General features: G+C 41.3%; 1 protein-coding gene across 1 annotated transcript in view; it reads right to left on the bottom strand.

Moving 5' to 3' along the window:
- Nucleotides 1-20,173, bottom strand: part of usp31 (ubiquitin specific peptidase 31) — a 140,578-nt gene that overhangs the window by 22,896 nt on the left and 97,509 nt on the right. The window contains exons 8-9 of the mRNA XM_072559509.1: nt 12,524-12,635; nt 5,371-5,468 (exon numbers count right to left, since the gene is read on the bottom strand). Coding sequence (XP_072415610.1) covers nt 5,371-5,468; nt 12,524-12,635 — 210 coding nt within the window. The remainder of the gene's footprint in view (nt 1-5,370; nt 5,469-12,523; nt 12,636-20,173) is intronic.

The following is a 20,173-nucleotide window of genomic DNA, read 5'->3' as shown; positions in this document are numbered from 1 at the left end:
CAATTCCTGTTGTGCAGTCTCTAGGATAGTTGACATCCCAGGTAAATATCACTAGAGGAATCTCAAAAGCAGCTTGCATTAAATAATGCCTTTAACACAGTTAAATCTTGATAAAATTTACAGCTGACGTCACCCAGCAATTAGGAGATTTTTTTAAGGCAAAACAAGTAGCACAGATCTGACATCTGAAATCCACACCTTTGGTATAAAGACAATGCCAATTTCGGACATTTCCAGATTTTGCATTATCTGTCAGTTAAACAGGCAGCTTGTGTGTATGATCAATTCCATTCTCCCATCTTTTAAAGGCATCATTTAGACAACTGCACCCAATAGCAACATCTTGTGAAATGAGCAGATTTAAAACACACCAGGAATCAAACCTAGGTTCATCTAATAATTGCCTTTATGAACTGAAGCAATAGTGCACATCTCTTGAAAATTCTATATCTGTTGGGATCATCCAGAGGGTGCTCACTTCATTCCCACACTTACTATGTTCCGGGAGAGATACCCAAATATCCAGAGAAAAGTGTCAAGTTTTCAGCCAGATTGCAGATAATCGTCATGTAGTGTCATTAAAATCAGCACTGGCTAAGGACACACTGACTCCAAGTTGTACAAGAGTTAAAGGCATGGTTCAGTGGTATTGTCACTGGACTAGGAATCCAAAGCTCCAGACTAATGCGCTGGGGACACTGGTTCAAATCCCACTGTAGCTAATGGTGAAATTTGAATTTAATTTTAAAAAAATTAAAATGATGGAATTAAAAAATGGCAACCATGTAAGCGTTGTCGATTGTCATAAAAACCATCCAATTCATTAATATCCTTTAGGAAGGGAAATCCCTCATCCTGATTGGTCTGGCCTACACAGCAATATGGCCCTCTGAAATAGCCAAGTCACTACAAAACCTCAATTACGAAATGAAATTAGATGGCTACCCAGCATCTGCAAACACATCTGAAATGACAAAAGCAAAATCAAACCTAGCCCTATCAACTGTGCAAAGTACCTACCTGGGGGCTTGGGAGAGATGTCCAATAGGATATTCGATACATTCATGGAATATAGCAATGTCCTGGAGATCACAAGTCCTGGGCAATCAGAGGTGGCAATCCAGTGGTAAGCAGTCATGTGGGAGTTGCACTGAGAGTCTTCAACATGACTTCAGACCCCATGAAGTCGCATGGCATCGGGTCAAAAAAGAGCAAGGCAACCTGTGATTACCGACTACTTCCCCGACTCTTGGTTAATGAATCAGTGGAACACCACTTCATAGAAGTACTGAGAGTGGCAATTGAAGAATATACTCTAGGTTGTGGACTTCAAATGTCCATCATCAAGAGTGATTTGATAATATTTCTACTGATTAAGTGCTAGACAGGGTCTGCAGCAGGTGGTGATGGTCTCAGGGAAAAACTTTCTCGGACCTTGTCCTCACCAATCTGCCTGCCACGGATGACTCTACCCACAAGAGTACTGTTAGGAGTCATGACTACTCGTTCAAACAAAGACAAAGTCCCATCTTCACACTGAGGATACCCTCCGCCATGCTGTGTGGCAATACCAATGTGCCAAATGGGTCAGACTTTGAACAGACCTAGCATCTCAAAACTGGGCATTCATGAAGTGCTGTGAGTAATCTCCCCAGAACCATTTTCAAAGGCAATCTACAAACTTAACGACATGAATATCAAGCAAGTAGAGCAACCAGTTCAAAAAAAGAATGCAGGAGGGCATATCGGGAGAACAGCACTGAGCATGTCTTAAAATGAGGTGCTAACTTGGTAAAAAGACACCATGAGACTACTTGCATGCCAAACAGTGGTAGCGGCAAGTGATGAATGGGACTAAATATCCCACAAACAATTAATAAGATCTAAGCTCTGCAGTTCTACTACATTCAGTTATGAATAATGCTGAGACAGTTATAGATTCACAGAAACCCTAAAGAGGCCATTTGACCCTTCAAGTCTACACTGACCCTCTGAAGAATGTTCCAACCAGATCCCTTCCCCAACTCCATCACAGGTGGCATGGTGGCTCGGTGGTTAGCACTGCTGCCTCACAGCACCAGGGCCCCAGGTTCAATTCCAGCTTCAGGCGACAGTCTGTGTGGAGTTTGCGCATTCTCCCAGTGTCTGCATGGGTTTCCTCCGGGTATTCCGGTTTCCTCCCACAGTCCAAAGATGTGCAGGTCAGGTGGATTGCCCATAGTGTTAGGTGCATTAGTCTGAGGGAGGTGGGTCTGGGTGGGTTACTCTTCGGAAGGTCAGTGTGGAGTGGTTGGGCCGAAGGGCCTGTTTCCACACTATAGAGAATCTAATCTAATCCCCATAACTCCACGTTTACCAAAGCTAATTCACTTTGTCTGCATATCCCTGGATACTTCAGGGTAATTTAGCATGGCTAGTCCATCTTTGGACTAAATATTTACTGAAATGAAATTGCACGCACAATATGAATTCATGAATTCATACCACATTGAATAAAGCATATCATTTATCTCCAGTGTCTATATTTTTCCAGAACACATGTGAAGTATCAGCATTTATACCATTGAACACAGAAGCTCCACATAATATCAATATTTCCAACATTGGTGGAGCCCAGCATTTCAGTGCAAAATGCAAGGCTGATATATTTAGATTAGTCGTCAGCAAAATGTGATAAGTGGGTCAACCAGTTCAGCCTTGTCCTAAAGACCCCAGCATCACAAATACCAACCTTCAACCAATTCACATGATATGAAGAAACAGTTGAAGCCAGTGGATATTGCAAAGAATATGGGGCCTGATAAATACCGGCAATAGAACGGAGGACGTGCTCCAGAAATAGATGAATCTATGAATACAACTGAAGCAAGCTGCTTCAGTTCAGCTACAATACTGGCATCTAACTAGCTCTGGGGAAAAGTCCCAGCTAAGTACTGTCCAATAAATGCAGGATATTTAACACCCTCTCAGTGTACTCTCTCAATCATCAAGAAAGGGAACGTAGGGTTTGAATGCTATCAAGCAGTGTGCGTTCAGGAATAACCTCTTCACCTATGCTCAATTTGGGTTCCACCAGAGTCAGAGTCATTCAGCTCTTGGTCTTGGTCCAAACATGGAAAAAACTGCTGCACTCCAGAGAGCAGATGAAGCAATTGCCCCAATATCAAGGCAACATTTGGTTCGGTATAGCGTAGGGAGTCCAAGTAAAACTGAAATCAACAGGAATCAGGAGGAGAACTCCCTATTGATTCTAGTCTTTCCAGTTGAAAGGAGAATGGTTGTGGTTGGACATCATTGTAGGAATTCCACACAGTAATGTTCTAGGTCCAAGTATCTTCAGTTGCGTTATTATTATCTTCTAATGCTCTAATGCTTTTGGACTGTTGTGGTTCAAAAGGTCAGCCTACTAACACCTCAAGGGATGGACAATAAATATTCACCTAGTCAGTGATGCCCACCTTCCTTAGATTTAACTAAAAAATATGGGGTGCACTTATGAGAAAGACATGTTTTTTATTCTTAAAATGTGTGCGCAATACAAGATGAAGGGATGTCTATGTACAGAGGAACCTTGATTATCCGAATATCGGATTATCCGAAGGGGGTCGCAAAGTCCCAATAGACTTCTTCATAAGGTCAGAAGTGGGGATGCTGAGAAACTGCTCAGATACTGAATTGGTCCATGTCCATCTGCAGCAAGACCTGGACAACATCCAGGCTTGGACTAATAACTGGCAAGTAACATTTGCATCACACAAGAGAGAATCTCACCTTGGCACTTAATGGCATTATCATTGCTGAAACCCCCACCATCAATTTCTTAGAGGATACATTCACCATGAACTGAACTGGACCAGCCACATAAATACTGTAACTACAAGAACAGGTTAGAGGCTGAGAAGTTTACAGCATATAACTCAACTCCTGACTCCCAATGCCTGACCACCATCTATAAAGCACAAATCAGGATTGTGATGGCATGGTCTCCACTTGCCCGGACAAGCACAGCTCCAACCAGATAAAAGGTTCAACATCATCCAGTCTGCTTGATTGGCAACACAACCACCTTCCATATTCAATCCATACACAACCAATGCAGAGTAACAGCAGTGTGCACCATCTAAAAAAGATGCAGTGAAATAACTCATTGCACCTTTGAAACATCAATTCCACCACATGAAAGGTCAAGTCAGATGCATGGGAATATCACCACCTGTTAGTTCCTCTCTAAGCCATACATCATCTGTCTTCATACTATATTGCCGTTCCTTCAGTATCACTGGCTCAAAATCCTGGAATTCCCTCCCTAATAGCACTGTGGGCACCTTAATGCTCCTGGACTGTTGTGGTTCAAAAGGTCAGCCCACTAACACCTCAAGGGATGGACAATAAATATTCACCTAGTCAGTGATGCCCATCTTCCGTGGATTTAGCTAAAAAATATGGGGTGCACTTATGAGAAAGACATGTTTTTTTTTCTTAAAATGTGTGCGCAACACAAGATGAAGGGATATCTAAGTACAGAGGAACCTTGATTATCTGAATATCGGATTATCCGAAGGGGATCGCAAAGTTCCGATAGAAATATTACGCCAAAGAGCTGTTTCAACCGTGATTGTGTCTTTTGTTTACAGGTACAATGATTAAAAACGAACTCAGCTCACTGAAATGCTGCGGAGAACAGTCCTGGACAGTCCTCCTGCCCTCTCTCTCTCTCTCTCTCTCTCTCTCTCTCCCACCACACTTTCCCTGGAGTTCTGCACAGGGTTATACCCTAAACCCCGCTTCCCCAGATAATCTCTCTAACATTAGCCTGTACAGGGCAGAGGTGGAACCTGTTGTGTGTGCGAGCTATTTGGAGACTTACTCCAGAAAGGCAGCAGCAATCTTACTGTTGGTGTCCAGTGCGGCTGCCCAAGGGGCTGGGGGAGGGGTCAGACGGTGGGTGCAGGGTGGGAGCGGGCAGGAGCAAGGTCTTGCACGTAATGTGCTTTTGCCTTGTCTCCTGAATAGGAAGCAGACTTCACAGAAATCTCCGAGCCCCAGAGGAAATCAATTAACCTAATAATAAATTATCCAAATGAAATACTGCCCGCCCATCTCGTTCAGATAATCGAGGTTCCTCTGTATAGTTTAAATTTTAAAATAGAAAACTTTTGCTGATCATACTATAAGGAGCAAACTCAATCTCACTTACCTACTGAATTTTTAACTAATTTGGTGAATGCAATTATACTCAAATTCCCTGTCAGTATTCACAAAGCTGGCACAAGACCCCTTTTCGAAGTTCAGTTCACCACACACATTGTTCCATGTGCCAATGGTGGATCATGTTAACACAAATGGAAAGAAACTTCAGTGATGAATTACCTTTCTGCTGCCAATTGGCACAAGGGATACTCTTCCTGAGGAGAAAGGTAAGACTTCCCCATGCCACCTCCAAGGACTCGCAAACTAAAGGGACCAACCTAGGGAAAAACAGAGAATTTAAAAAGCATGAGCATCTCTGGCCACTTTATGACTTTCAGCACAAAACTGCAGGGAATCAGTTAAATCTTTTCGTCTTCAGCACTGGTTTAGAACGATTCTGCTCCAAACAGGACCATAGTTATTTTTGTCATGTTTTTTGACTCTGTGCTTTACAACCCTGCAGTTTCAGATTCCTATTATTCACAATCTTAATGCAATCTGAATCTTCATACAAATTCATTTATCTTACCCTTTTAAAGAAACTATCATTCCAGCTCCAACCCCATCACAATCTTGTTCAAGAGTGCCCAGTACCTCTCCCTTCACAGAGAATTTCCTGATATCAGACTGAATTTGGCTATCACAACTGAGTCTGTACATATTGCTCGAGAGCTGCAGTTAAATTTTTCATTTTTTATTTAGTTTGCACTGCATACATTCTCGGAAGCACGCTCAGGCACCATCTTCCAAGGTCAAATTGCCCGAACCTTTGCATCCACAGTTGCTTTTCAGTAATCAGCCTCCTAAATCTCCACAGTATAGAAGACTACTAGTGATAATGGGGAACAACTGACAAGGAAGTAATGCAGTTTAAAAGGACTTTAGATTCAAATCTAACAGCAGCAAAAGAAGTTTCCATTTGAAACCGGTTAACTTATTCCTTCACTGATACTCATTAAACACAATTAGAATCAAGGTCATACAGGTTGGAAATAGACCCTTCGTCCAACTCGTCCATGCCAACTTGGTTCTAAACTAAACTAGCCCCACCTGCCTGCATTTGGCCCATATCCCTCCATACCTTTCTTATCCATGTCCCTATCCAAATGCCTTTTAAATGATGTAACTGTGCTCACCTATACCACTTCCTTTGGCAGCTTGTTCCGTATACACACCACCCTCTGTGGAAACATTTGTCCCTTTGGTCCCTTTTAAATCTTTCCCCTCACCTTAAACCTAAGTCCTCTAGTTTTGGACTATCTTACTCTGAGAAAAGACCTTGGCTATTCACCTATCTTTACCCGTCATCATTTTCTGAACTTTTGTCAGTCACCCCTCAGCCTCCTATTCTCCAGGGAAAAAATGTCCCAGCCTAACCAGCTTCTCCTTATATCTCAAACCCTCCAGTCTCGGTAACATTCTTGTAAAGTTTTTTTGCACTCTTTCCAGTTTAATAACATTCTTCCTACAGCAGGGCAACTAGAGGTATACACTGTATTCCAAAGTGGTCTTTTAGTCATCCGTGCTTTGACAGCAAGGATGAAAATGCCTTCTTCACCACCCTGTCTACCTGTGATGCCGCTTTCAAGGAACTATGTACCTGCACCCCTAGTCTCTCTATTCAACAACACTCCTCAGGAGCAAACTGCGTACGTTCTACCCTGGTTTGCCTTACCAAAAGGCAATACATCGCATTTATCTAAATTAAATGTCATCTGAAATTTCTTGGCCCACTGGCCCAGTTAATAAAAAACCTGTTGTACTCTTAGGTAACCTTCTTCCCTGTCCACTATACTACCAATTTTGTTGTCATCCACAAACTTACTAACCGTGTCTCCAATATTCACATCTAAATCATTTATATAAATGACAAACAACAGTGGACCCAGTCCCAATCCTTACGGCCTACCACCAGTCACAGATCTCCAGTTTGAACATAACTCTCTACCACCACACTTTATCTCTTACCATCAAGCCAAGTTTGTATCCAATTGCCTCTCTATCCTTGGATCCCATGTGATCTAACCTTACTAACTGGTCTACTGTGCGGAATCTTGTAGAAGGCCTTGCTAATGTCCATGTAGAGGCAATGTTGTGGTTCTGTTCGCCGAGCTGGGAATTTCTGGTGCAAACGTTTTGTCCCCTGTCTAGGTGACATCCTCAGTGATTGGGAGCCTCCTGTGAAGCGCTTCTGTGATCTTTCCTCCGGCATTTGTAGTGGTTTGAATCTGCCGCTTCCGGTTGTCAGTTCCAGCTGTCCGCTGCAGTGGTCGGTATATAGGTTCCAGGTCAATGTGCTTATTGATTGAATCTATCAATGAGTGCCAAGCCTCTAGGAATTCCCTGGCTGTTCTCTGTTTGGCATGGCCTATAATAGTAGTGTTGTCCCAGTCGAACTCATGTTGCTTGTCCTCTGCGTGTGTGGATACTAAGGATAGCTAGTCGTGTCATTTCGTGGCTAGTTGGTGTTCTGGATGCGGATCGTTAGCTGTCTTCCTGTTTGTCCCATGTAGTGTTTTGTGCAGTCCTTGCATGGGATTTTGTAAACTACATTGGTTTTGCTCATGCTGGGTATCGGGTCCTTTGTCCTGGTGAGTTGTTGTCTGAGAGTGGCTGTTGGTTTGTGTGCTGTTATGAGTCCTAGTGGTCGCAGTAATCTGGCTGTCAGTTCGGAAATGCTTTTGATGTATGGTAGTGTGGCTAGTCCTTTGGGTTGTGGCATGTTCTCATTCTGTTGTCTTTCCCTTAGGCATCTGTTGATGAAATTGCGAGGGTATCCGTTTTTGGCGAATACATTGTATAGGTGTTCTTCTTACTCTTTTCGTAGTTCTGGTGTACTGCAATGTGTTGTGGCCCTTTTGAACAGTGGCTGTATACAGAAAAGCCACACACACAGACAAAGTCCTAAACTACAAAAGCAACCACCCCAACACACACAAAAGAAATTGCATCAAGACACTGTTCAAAAGGGCCACAACACACTGCAGTACACCAGAACTGCAAAAAGAGGAAGAAGAACACCTATACAATGTATTCGCCAAAAACGGATACCCCTGCAATTTCATCAACAGATGCCTAAGGGAAAAACAACGAAACAAGGACAGGCCACAACCCAAAGAACTAGCCACACTACCATACATCCAAAGCATTTCCGAACTGACAGCCAGACTACTGCGACCACTAGGACTCATAACAGCACACAAACCAACAGCCACACTCAGACAACAACTCACCAGGACAAAGGACCCGATACCCAGCATGAGCAAAACCAATGTAGTGTACAAAATCCCATGCAAGGACTGCACAAAACACTACATGGGACAAACAGGAAGACAGCTAACGATTCGCATCCAGAACACCAACTAGCCACGAAACGACATGACCAGCTATCCTTAGAATCCACACACGCAGAGGACAAGCAACATGAGTTCGACTGGGACAACACTACTATTATAGGCCAAGCCAAACAGAGAACAGCCAGGGAATTCCTAGAGGCTTGGCACTCATCGACAGATTCAATCAATAAGCACATTGACCCAGCAGATTCAAACCACTACAAATGCCGGAGGCAAGATCACAGTAGCGCTTCACAGGAGGCTCCCAAGCACTGAGGATGTCACCTAGACAGAGGACGAAACGTCTGCACCAGAAATTCCCAGCTCGGCGAACAGAACCACAACAATGAGCACCCGAGCTACAAATCTTCGCACAAACTTTGAATGTAGAGGCAATGTCTACCACTCTGAATTTTTTTTTTATGAAGATAATTGAAGGCAATCGAGTTTAAGAGAGACAATTTCCCAGTAACAAAGCCATGCTGACTATCCCTAATCAGTTCTTGCCTTTCTAAATGCATGTAGACTCTGTGTCTCAGAATCCCCTCCAACAACTTACCCACCACTGACGTCAGGCTCACCAGTATAATACCCTGACTTTTCCTTGCAGCCTTTCAGTTCTGATATAATCTGTGTTGCTTCAACGCAAGTTGGCTTTAACGCAGTTGAAGAATTTAGATTGATATTTGTAGAATGCAAACTTTCCTTACCTGTATTGGGTATAATGAGAGTCTGGTCCCATTGATCTAAAGAGTGACTACTGCGCGATTTTCTTATAACACAAGAACGGAATTATCATGTTATATCAGAACCAACTGCAATGGTACAACATTTAGCCACCTGCCAGTCTTCTGGCACCCTGCCTTGTAGCTGTCAATGATACAAATATCTCTGCAATTTCTTTCCTCGCTTCACACAATGTCCAGGGATATACATGATCAGGTCTCGGGGATTTATCTACCTTTTTGAGTTTTAAGACCTGCATCCTCACCTTCTCTAACGTGGACTCTTTTCAATACATCACTATTTACATCCCTGAGTTCCCTAGTTTCTACAACTTTCTCCACAGTAAATACTAACGCAAAATATTTGTTTAGGATCTCCCCATCTCCTGTGGCCTCACTGACTGTTAAGGGGTCCTATTCTATTCCCAGTTGCTCATGTGCCCTTAATAAACTTGCAGGGTTTTCCTTAACCGTATCTGCCTATTTATCGTATGTCCTCTTTTTGCTCTCCTGATTTCCTTCTTAAGCATCTTCCTGCACCCCCTACACTCAATGGATTCACTTGATCTCAACTGTCTATACCTGACAAATCCTCCTTGCTCTTGACCAGAGCCTCAATATCTCTAGTCACCTCATGTTCTCTATTCCTGCCAGCCTTGCCCTTCATATTAACAGGAATGCTCTTGCTTCTGAAAGCCACCCACTTGCCAGATGTCCCTTTTCCTATTAGCAGCCTCCCTCCCAACAATTTTTGAAAGTTCCTGACTAACACCTCAAAATTGACCTTACCCCAGTAACTTGTGGACCAGGCACACCCTTTTCCATACCTATTTTAAAACTAATAAAATTATGGTCATTGGTCCAAAAGTATTCCCCCACTAACACCTCAGGCACTATCCCTGCCTTATTTCCAAAGAGGAAATCGAATGTTGCCCCTTCTCTCGTAGAGCCATCTAAATATTAATTGAGAAAGTTTTCTTGAATACATTTAACAAATTCTTCCCCATCCAAGCCCTTAATACTATGGCAATTCCAGTCTATGTTCAGAAAGTTCAAATCTGCTACTATTACAACACTATTATTCTTACAGCTATCTGCGATCTCCCAGCACATTTGCTCCTCAATTTCCTGCTGACTACTGGGGGTCCTATAATACAATCACACCAAAGTGGTCACCTCTTTTTTTGTCAGTTCCGTCCATATAGCTTCACTGCACAATACCCTAGGAATATCGCCTCTAAGTACTGCCATGATGCTTTCCCTAATCAAAAACACCACGCCTCTTCTATCCTTCCTATAACATCTATACACCATAACATTAAGCTGTCCCTCCCTTAGCCATGTTTCTGTATAGCTATGATATCCCAATCTGATGCTCCCATCCAAGCCCTGAGTCCATCTGCCATACCTGTCAGGCCTCTTGCATTAAATAAATCTATTTTAATTCATCAGTCTTTTCTCATTCTCTGTCATGCTCTGGCCTACCTTGTCTATTTAATTAGCTCTCTTTAACTTCTGTACCAATCTCAACCTTCTCTCATCTCATTACTGCTTAGGGTCCCACCCCTCCGCCAGACTGGTTTAAAACCCTCCTGAGTAGCTCTAGTAAATCTCTGCACTAGGATATTGGCTCCTCTCCAGTTCAGGTGCAACCCATCCCTCTTGTACAGGTCATTTCGCCCCAATAGAGATTCCAATGATCCAAAACTCTGAATCTGTGCACCCAGTACCAGCAAGTCAGCCATACATTCATCTGTCCTAACCTTATGGTAAAGGAAGTGCTACTCACATAGCTTTTATCTTCACCACAATGTGGAATATCAAAGGAAAGAAACAGCAACAGTGCGTTTTTTTGGGACAATTATAGATGACATGAACACATAAAACCATCAAAACAACCTTACTTTGCCAATCAATTTCACTAATGCAAACATAACAGAGATATCTATTACGAAAACAACCCTTTTATTAATTTATCACAGGATGTGGACATCACTAGCAAGGTCAGCATTTATTACTCATCCCTAATTATCCAGAGTGCAGTTAAGAGTCACCCACCTTGGGACGTATCTGAATCATATGCAGGATGGACCAGATATGGATGGGAAATTTTGTTCTAAAGGACATTAGTGAATCAGAAGGGATCTTACAACCACTGACACTTGGTTGATTTTATTGAATTCAAATTTGGTGAAATCAAAACCCACATTCTGGACTGCTAGCTACTACTACCCCAATACCTCTTCTAAATACTTCAATGCTCCCAGTTACTGGGGTACGTCAATTCCTCCAGGTTCCTGCATTATAATGAAATGCCTGTCCCCGGGTAGAGGTCTGCAGCCCGGAAAAAGGCCCTTCAACCCATTAAGTCTGTAACAGTCAAAAGCAACTGCCTAACCATTCTAATCCCACTTTCCAGCACTCAGTCCATAGCCTTGTATACCTGAGTATCACAATTGCACGTCAAAGTGCATAAATATTATGAAAGCTTCTGCCTCTGCAACCCTACAGGCAGTGAGTTCCAGATTTCCACCACCCTAAGTGAAAACATTTCTCCTCACATCCCCTCTAAACCTTACCTTAAATCTATGCACACTGGTGACTGATCTCTCCACCAAATGGAAAAGTTCCTTCCTGACTACCCTAGCTATGCCTCTCATAATTTTAAACATTTCCATCATGTCCCCTCTCAGACTCCTCTGCTCCAAGGAATACAACCCAAGTCTATCCAATCTCTCTTCATAACTAAAACTCTCCAGCCCTGGTGATATACTGATAAATTTCCTCTCTACCTTCTGCAGTGCAATCAAATCCCTCCTATAATGTGGATTTGAGACTGTTGTTAGTTATTAAAGCTATCATCTTGAATTATGTTCCGATTTTTTACACTGATACGTCAAACCCACTAGATTTCTTTCTATAGTCTGGCATGCAGCCACTTCACGAAGTCACATCTGCCCCCCCATATTTCTATATGCTCATTTGCTAGCTTGTCGTTTCAGTGTGTGAACATAGAAAGATAATTTCTGTTGCAGCATCATTTGCTTTCAGGAAATGATTGGAAATCAATTGATATTGCCAAGATATACCATTACATTTGATTGAATGTGCAAGTGGTAAGATATCTTTCACCTACTTTTTCTAGTTAAAATATTAAGATTTATCAAAGGTGGAGTGCTGATCTTGCATCCTTTGATGGTACGGTTCCTCATTCTGAAATGTTTGTTTAAACAAATCCTCTCAAAGTCATAAGGACCGAGCTGCCACTCTTACCTCTGTGAACATTCCTGGTCTAAACAGATGGCGCATCTTCTCCAAAATATCTTTCTGCAGTCCTTCCCATGTTATTTTACGATCCAAACAGAGTACAAAGGGATGACCAAACCTAGAAAAACAGAGATCAACAAGGACAAAGTAAACAGTTTGAAAATGAATTCAGATATTCGATGACAAAGTTTTACAGTCTCATTGAAAAGTCAGTTATAAATTTTAACTTTGACTTATATTTCTCGAAGCCATTAACTTCAAGTCGGTCACTATGCTGCACTATTAAGTCAGAAAGGTTGATTTCATTAATCAATCTGCAAACAAGAATACTGAATTAGAATTCTGAATGTAACTTACAAACTTGTATGTTTAAGGATAAATACTACAATGCCTGTGTGATATCAACATGCCACAAAAAGTGGGCTTTAGCTTGTGCACTTGCTTCCACAACATCCACAAGGGACCAGAATATTTCTGCAACAGATGGCAATTATAAGAGCTGCTTCTAATTAAAAAAAATAATATTGACACGTGGGACTTGTCGATAAGAAAACTAATGGATCTAAATGGATTATAGCCATATCAGCTAAATCTAAACTTGTCAGTTAAAAGACCTTTTAACTTTGTTTTAGTGATGGTATTGGCCAAAATTCACAGCAGCCAGTGAAGATTAGTTCCAGACCAGCTGCAGAGTGAAGGAAAGAGCAGTTCATCGCTCCCTCTGGACTGATCCAATGACGTGTCCACTCTCAATCACCACCTGGTGCTAATTTCAACTGAGCCATATGTCAACCAAGAGCAAACTGAAAGATCACCACCCCCATCCATCTAAATTACCCTGGCACATCCTTCCACCTTGTAAACTTCCATATGGTAGCAAATGCATCAATAGTCATCACCATGCAAGGAAAAGGTTTCGAGAGCTCATAGTCTGGGGTAGAGGGTCATCACCAGAATAAAGGTTGTCATGATGATATTATATAGGGCTTTTTTGTTTAGTACTCCAGTCTATGTTTTAAATGTGCTCTTGAAATGAAACGATCAGGAACACATTTAACATATATGATTTGAATGTTGAGAGCTGGAGATCAACAGAGTAGGAGGTTATTGAATATTACCACACACCATGTAAACCAGCTTTATCCACTCTCTTGCATTATGTACTGCCTCACTTATTCAGGAAAAAAATCAAAACTATTGCTGAAAACAGAACTGCTGTCAATGCTTTTTGTCTGGCACTCATTAGAACACAAGAACACAAATTTTCAAAAATAACAACAGCTTCTACCACAAGAGCAAAGGAGGGCTGATTAATTAGCAAGTCAATTCTTATTGGTCAAGAAGTTACATGGTAAAGTTACATGGAAAAGCTACATGGAACTACAGGCTCCAGATGTTCTACATGTTCGAGAGAGGTGCAAGGATTGAAGATATTCCTTCTAGTTTGCAGAGAATGGCCCCTGCATATGAATGTACGCTGCTTCTCGGAAACATAAGTGAGTCACATTACCAGCTCAACTGATTGCCAGTACAGCTATTACAGAGCACTGAATTTTTGGAAGAGCTGCCCAATCATAAAATCATATCCAACGGCAAATGCCTTGTTAGCATGGCATAATTCAGTATTGTCTCAGAGTCAAAATATTGTCCTCACAATTCTCACTCGCACCTTGTTGTGTATCATCTACAAAACTTGGAAATATTTATTTAGTTCCCACATCAAAATATACATTGTGAATAGCTGGAGTCCAAGCTCTGCTCCTTCAGTATCCCACCAATTATAGCCTGCCAACTTGAAAATGATCCATTTATTCTTACTTTCTGGATTGTGAACATCAGCCAGTTCTCAATTCACGCCAGTTTATTACCCCCCACACCCCCAGTTTAAGACCATGGTATCAAAATTTTTTTTACTAATATTAATATTTGTATTACATTAATAGCACTAGTCCCTTGATCCTCCATTATTTCTGGAAAGTTTTGCAGTATTTTCATTAGTGACAAAGTATATGTTACGTTTCCCTGCCACTTCCTTATTCTCCATTATTAACCCTCTTGACTCTGCTAGTAATAAGTTCATGTGTTTTTGCACTCCTTGCTAGTTTACTCATTCTGTTTTTCTTTATCTACTCTTTTCCTTAGCCATCAAAAATCCTGCCAATGCTCAGTCATATTTTGGCAGCTCTACAGATGTGTTGCTTTTGTCTAATACATCATTTCATTTTTAGCCACTGTTCAAATACTTTCCTTGCTGGCTTCTTTTGTGTGAAAGAAATGTACTTTTCTCATAAGCTTTGTTTCAGTTCTTTCAATCTGAATGATTGCCAATCTACATCATACATGTAGTTTCCTAATCTACATGCCAATCTACATGTAGTTTCCTAATTCGCCATAGTGAATTAGGTCCTCATAACTTCATAGTTTAATTTGCTTAGATTTAAGATTCTAATTGTGATTAACTTACGCAACTTTCAAACTTATATAAAATGCTATCAAGTTGTGGTCAGCCTTTCCTAAGTGCTCCTCCACTATGACAAACTTAATTAACCCTATAACATCTGTGTCATCATACTAAACCACTCTCTAGTTGGTTTCCAAATGTGCTGCATTAAAAAAATTTTTCAAGACTCTGTCTCCACAATATCAGTACTAATTAGGTTTACTCAGTCGATATGTAGATTGATGTAGTGAAACCCTCAAGGTTAGTCTAATACTCTTGTTACACCAATTCTAATTGTCTGCTTTATACTGTGACTTACGTTATTATTGCTGTTTGGTGGCCTATACACAATACCCAGCAAAGGTCTCTGCCCTTTATTGCTGCTTAGTTCAACCTAAATGATTTTTGCACCTTGAATTTAAAGTTTCATGATAGTACCGATGCCCTTTTCAATTAACAAGAGTTACCGTACCACCTCTTTCCAAATGCATGACCTTCCAGGATGTCATATATCCTCAGATATTAAGGCCCCAGCCGGGCTTATGTCTCCATAATAACTCTCAGATAATATATTTGAACTTGTATTTGAGCTGGCAATTCCATACACTTTATTGTGAATGCTCCGGACATTATGATGGCAGAGTCATTAGTCCAGCTTTTTAAAAACTTTTTTTAAGTATAAAATTTGGCCTTATCTGATGGCACAGCCTTAAGTTTGCTGTCACTGTTCCTTCCTACCATTGCCCGATTATGATTTTCTTGCTACTTTGACCTATGGTCTTGTCACTTTCCTTTAATTTTGCTCAATTTTCCTCCACATGATCCCTTCCATCTCCATTTAACTTAAAGCCCTCTTCATTTCCCTAGTTATATAACTGGCTAGAACACCAGCCCCAGCACTATTCAGCTGACGTCCATCACAATGGTAAATCCTCCACGTTCCCCAGTACTGACACAGTCACACAAATCATAAACCACTTCTCCCACACCAGTCTTTGCATTCACTTCTCCTGTATTCTTTACCTGAATCAATTTGCATATGGCTCAGGTATACTACTTTGAGATTCTGCCTTTGAATTAGTACTTGTCTCCTTATACTCCTAATTGCATCATCTTTCCTAGTCTTACCTGTTACTGGTACTACTGGCAATAACAATTGGATCTTCTCTCTCTCATTGCAAATTACTCTCCATCCCTAACCAGATATCTGAATTCTGACACCAGACAGGTAACAGCCTTCTGGATTCTGTCGCTCGGTTGCAGACTACAGCATCTATGCCCCTACTATGCTGTCTTCTAATACCACTACATTGTTTTTAGCTGTTCTGCTTCAATGGTTTCCTGTTACATGGTGCAAAGGTTGTTGGTTTATCTGGACTATAGCTGTTATTCATATAAAGGTGCAAGAAATGTAAACCTGTTACACAACTACAGGGCTGAGGCTCCTCAATTTACACCTTCTCAATCCCCTGACCTGTCAAATGTGCAGTCACACCCTCCTGAACTTAATCATGAATCAAATCAGACAATGCTAAGCAAAAAGGCATGACTGCCTTTTGGAACAAAGTTTGCAGGTATCATTCCCCATCCTTGATGCATCACTGACTACAGCTCAATCTCCAGGTCAAAAACAAGATGAAGTTTCTCAAGGTCTAAGATGCCACAAATACAGTTGCTATGGACCATCCAGACACTTGCAAATGCAGAAGCCATGAAGACATGAACTCTCCTGCGACCTTTACAGAATTAACTTTCACAAAACATTTGCAGTACTGTTCAATTATTCGACTTCTGGCTTCTCAATCTATGCAGGTAAACACAGAAATCCTTATCTTACAAAGAGTATACATACATTGAAGTGTTTCTTGTGGTGCAATGGTTTTGTCCTTACTTCTAGCCCAGAAGGCCTGACTTCAAGTCCTATCTGCTCCAGGGGTGCATCTTACCATGTCCAAACAGATAGATTAAAAATATCTACAAACACCATCAGTCAGCTCTACTAAAGCTGAGAAACTTCCTTAAACCAGTTAGCTTATTAACTCGTGACACCTTTCTCAGAGACATTGCAAACCCTGTTTAAGCCTGGTAGAAACTTGATTCACTTCTTTTCAACAGAGATTTTTAGAAAAATTAGACTTCAGAGAGAGATTAGAATTTAGAATTAGAATCACTACAGTGTAGAAACAGGCTCTTCAGCCCAACAAGTCACACCAACTTTCCAAAGGGCAACTCACCCAGACCCATCCCCCTACCATATATTTATTCCTGACTAATGCACCTAACCTGCACATCTTCAGATTGTGGGAGGAAACCGGAGCACCAAGAGGAAACCCACGCAGACACAGGGAGAATCTGCAACTCCACACAGACAACCACTTGTGGCTAGAATTAAACCCGGGTTCCTGGTTCTGTGAGGCAGCAGTGCTAACCACTGAGCCACCATGCTACCCCTCTCTGTAGCTAGGTACCTAAGATAGTTCTAGAAGTAGCAACTGATAAACTTTTCACTGTATTCATTAACCGTTAAGATCACCTCATTCACCCCAACTCCTGACTTCATATATTCTATTTCCTTAACTCCTCTTCCAGTGGTCACAATAACATTCAAATTTAAAAACTAAGTTGAAGTTGCCAATTATATGCTAAACTTAACTGGATTGGCAGGGATGGGATCCTGACAAGGGGAGGGTAGCTGAGTTAGTATGAAATTCTATATAATATGGAATTCAAAGCTAAAACAGGGAGCGAGTCAGCCTGGAAGAAAAAGGGAACATTGACTAGATAAGAGAAAGGTAAGTTTATATTTCTGGTTAAAGGATATTCATGAGATAGAGGGGGTGGGGGGGCGGAGGGGAGGGGAAAGAGATGAGAGTCGGAGGGGTTACAATACCAATCAAGCAATCAATTACAGCAGTGGGGGGAATGATATCTTGGAAGGATGATCAAATGAGGCCATATGGATAGAAATGAAACAAAAACACAAAACAGGCATAAACTGTTAGGTATGTACAATAGGCACCCAAACAAACAGCCAGGGAAAAACAGAGAATAAGATATGCAATCATACTTCAGAAAGTGCAGTAAGGTAGCAATAGTAGGGGATTTAAACTTCCAATACCAATTAGGTTTAGAATTCAAGAGAGATGGGGAACAAATTCTTAAATTGAATCTAAGAACACATTTTTAGCCAGTACCTAAACCGCCTACGAAGCAAGGGGGAACAGTTCAGGGCTTAATATTCTAAAACAAGGCCAGGAAGGTGGAAGACCTATCAATAGGAGAACATTTAGGAGATAGTGACCATAGCTTAGTTAGACTTAGGATCATTATGGAAAAGAATAGGGATTGGCTGGGAATAAAAGTTCTGAACTTGGAGAATATTAATTTTACTAAGATCTGGTTTGGCCCAAATGGATCAGGAGCAGGTACTTGCAGATAAAACTATCACAGCAGTTGGAGACATTTAAAGACGGAATGGCAAGAGTACAGGGCAAGTATGTGGGACTAAGACCAAAGGATCATGGATGTCAAGAAACAAGGTTAAGAATCTTTTTTATAAATCAAGGGATCAACTTTGCAGTCCCTAAATGTGTATAAAAAGTGCAAGGAGTAATATAAAACAAAAATTAGGAAAACCGAGTAATTGAGAAAGCATTGGCAAATAGAAGAAAACTCAAAGAAAACCCTAGTTATTATCTTGCTGCTTATACATTTAGAAAACCCAAAATGAAGGACCAAAAGGGCTTTTCTAAATATATAAAGAGCAAGACAATAACTAGAGAAAATAATAGGGCCCACTGAGGACCATAGATACAATCTGCGTGTGGACCTAGAAGACAAGGGAATAATCCTCCATGAATATTGTGCGTCGGTTCTCACGATGAAAAAGGATAATGCAGGTACAAACATCAGGGTGGAGCACTGTGAAACATTAGACAAAATTGAGAGAGACAAGAGGTGCTAGTAGGTTTAGCAGACAGAGAGGAGATATAAAGGGTCCTAGCAGTAATTTTTAAATCCTGTCTGGTCACAGGTGAGGTGCCAGAGGACTGCCAATATTGTCCCATTATTATAAATGGAGGAAGGGACAGCCAATCTAACCTCAGGAGTGGGAAAGTTATTATAAAGAATTCTCAGGGACAGAAAATATTCATACAAGGAGGAACACTGATTAAGCAGAGATAAAGTTAAAAGTCACACAACACCAGGTTATAGGGACTATATAAGGTGTTGTGTGACTTTTAACTTTGTACACCCCAGTCCAACACCGGCATCTCCAAATCATAAGCAGAGATAGTTAGCATAAATTGAATTTTGGTAAGACCATCAAGGGCAGGACTCACAATTTAATGGTAGGGGCCCTGAGGACTGTTGTCGAGCAGACAGACATAGGGGTTCAGGTGCAGTGTTCTTTGGAAGTTGTGTCACAGGCAGACAGAGTGGTAAAGAAGGCATTTGGCATGCTTGCCTTCATTGCTCAGACTGTTGAGTATAGGAGTCGGGACGCCATGTTACGATTGTACAGGATATTGGTGAGGCCACTTTTGGAGTACTGCATACAATTCTGGTTACCCTGCTATCAAAAGGATATTATTAAATTGGAAGGGTGCAGAAAAGATTTACAAGGATGTCACTGGGACCGGAGGGTTTGAATTACACAGAGAGACTGGATAGGCTGGAACCTTTTTCACTGCAGCATAGGAGGTAGAGGGTTATAAAATCATGTGGACTTTAGCAAGGCTTTTAATGAGATATCTCATGCCAGACTGGTCAAGATGGTAAGAACCAATGGGATCCAAGGCAAAGTGACATTTGGATCCAAAACAGGCGGAAAGGCAGGATGCTAGTACAAGGATGTTTTTATCACTGGAATTTTGTTTTCAATGGGATTCCACAGGTTCAGTGCCAGGATCTTTGCAGTTTATGGTTTACATCAATAATTTGGATTTAAATGTAGGTAACTTGATTGTGGATCACACAAAGATTGGTGGGGTGTAAATAGTGAGGATAGCAGTAAACTGCAGGAGGATATCAATTGACTGGTCAATTCGGCAAAGCAGTACCAAATGGAATTCGATGCAGATGAGGTGATGCACTTGGAGAGGAAAAACAAGACAAAAAATTATATGGCGAATTAGAGGACCCTGGAAAGTACTGTAATCAGAAGAATTTTAGTGTGCATATCCAAAGATCCCTGAAGGTAGCACAGCAAGTAG

The sequence above is a fragment of the Chiloscyllium punctatum genome, chromosome 40 (assembly GCF_047496795.1).
Source record: "Chiloscyllium punctatum isolate Juve2018m chromosome 40, sChiPun1.3, whole genome shotgun sequence".
NCBI classification, from domain to species: Eukaryota; Metazoa; Chordata; class Chondrichthyes; order Orectolobiformes; family Hemiscylliidae; genus Chiloscyllium; species Chiloscyllium punctatum.
This window is presented reverse-complemented; position numbering and strand designations above follow the sequence as displayed.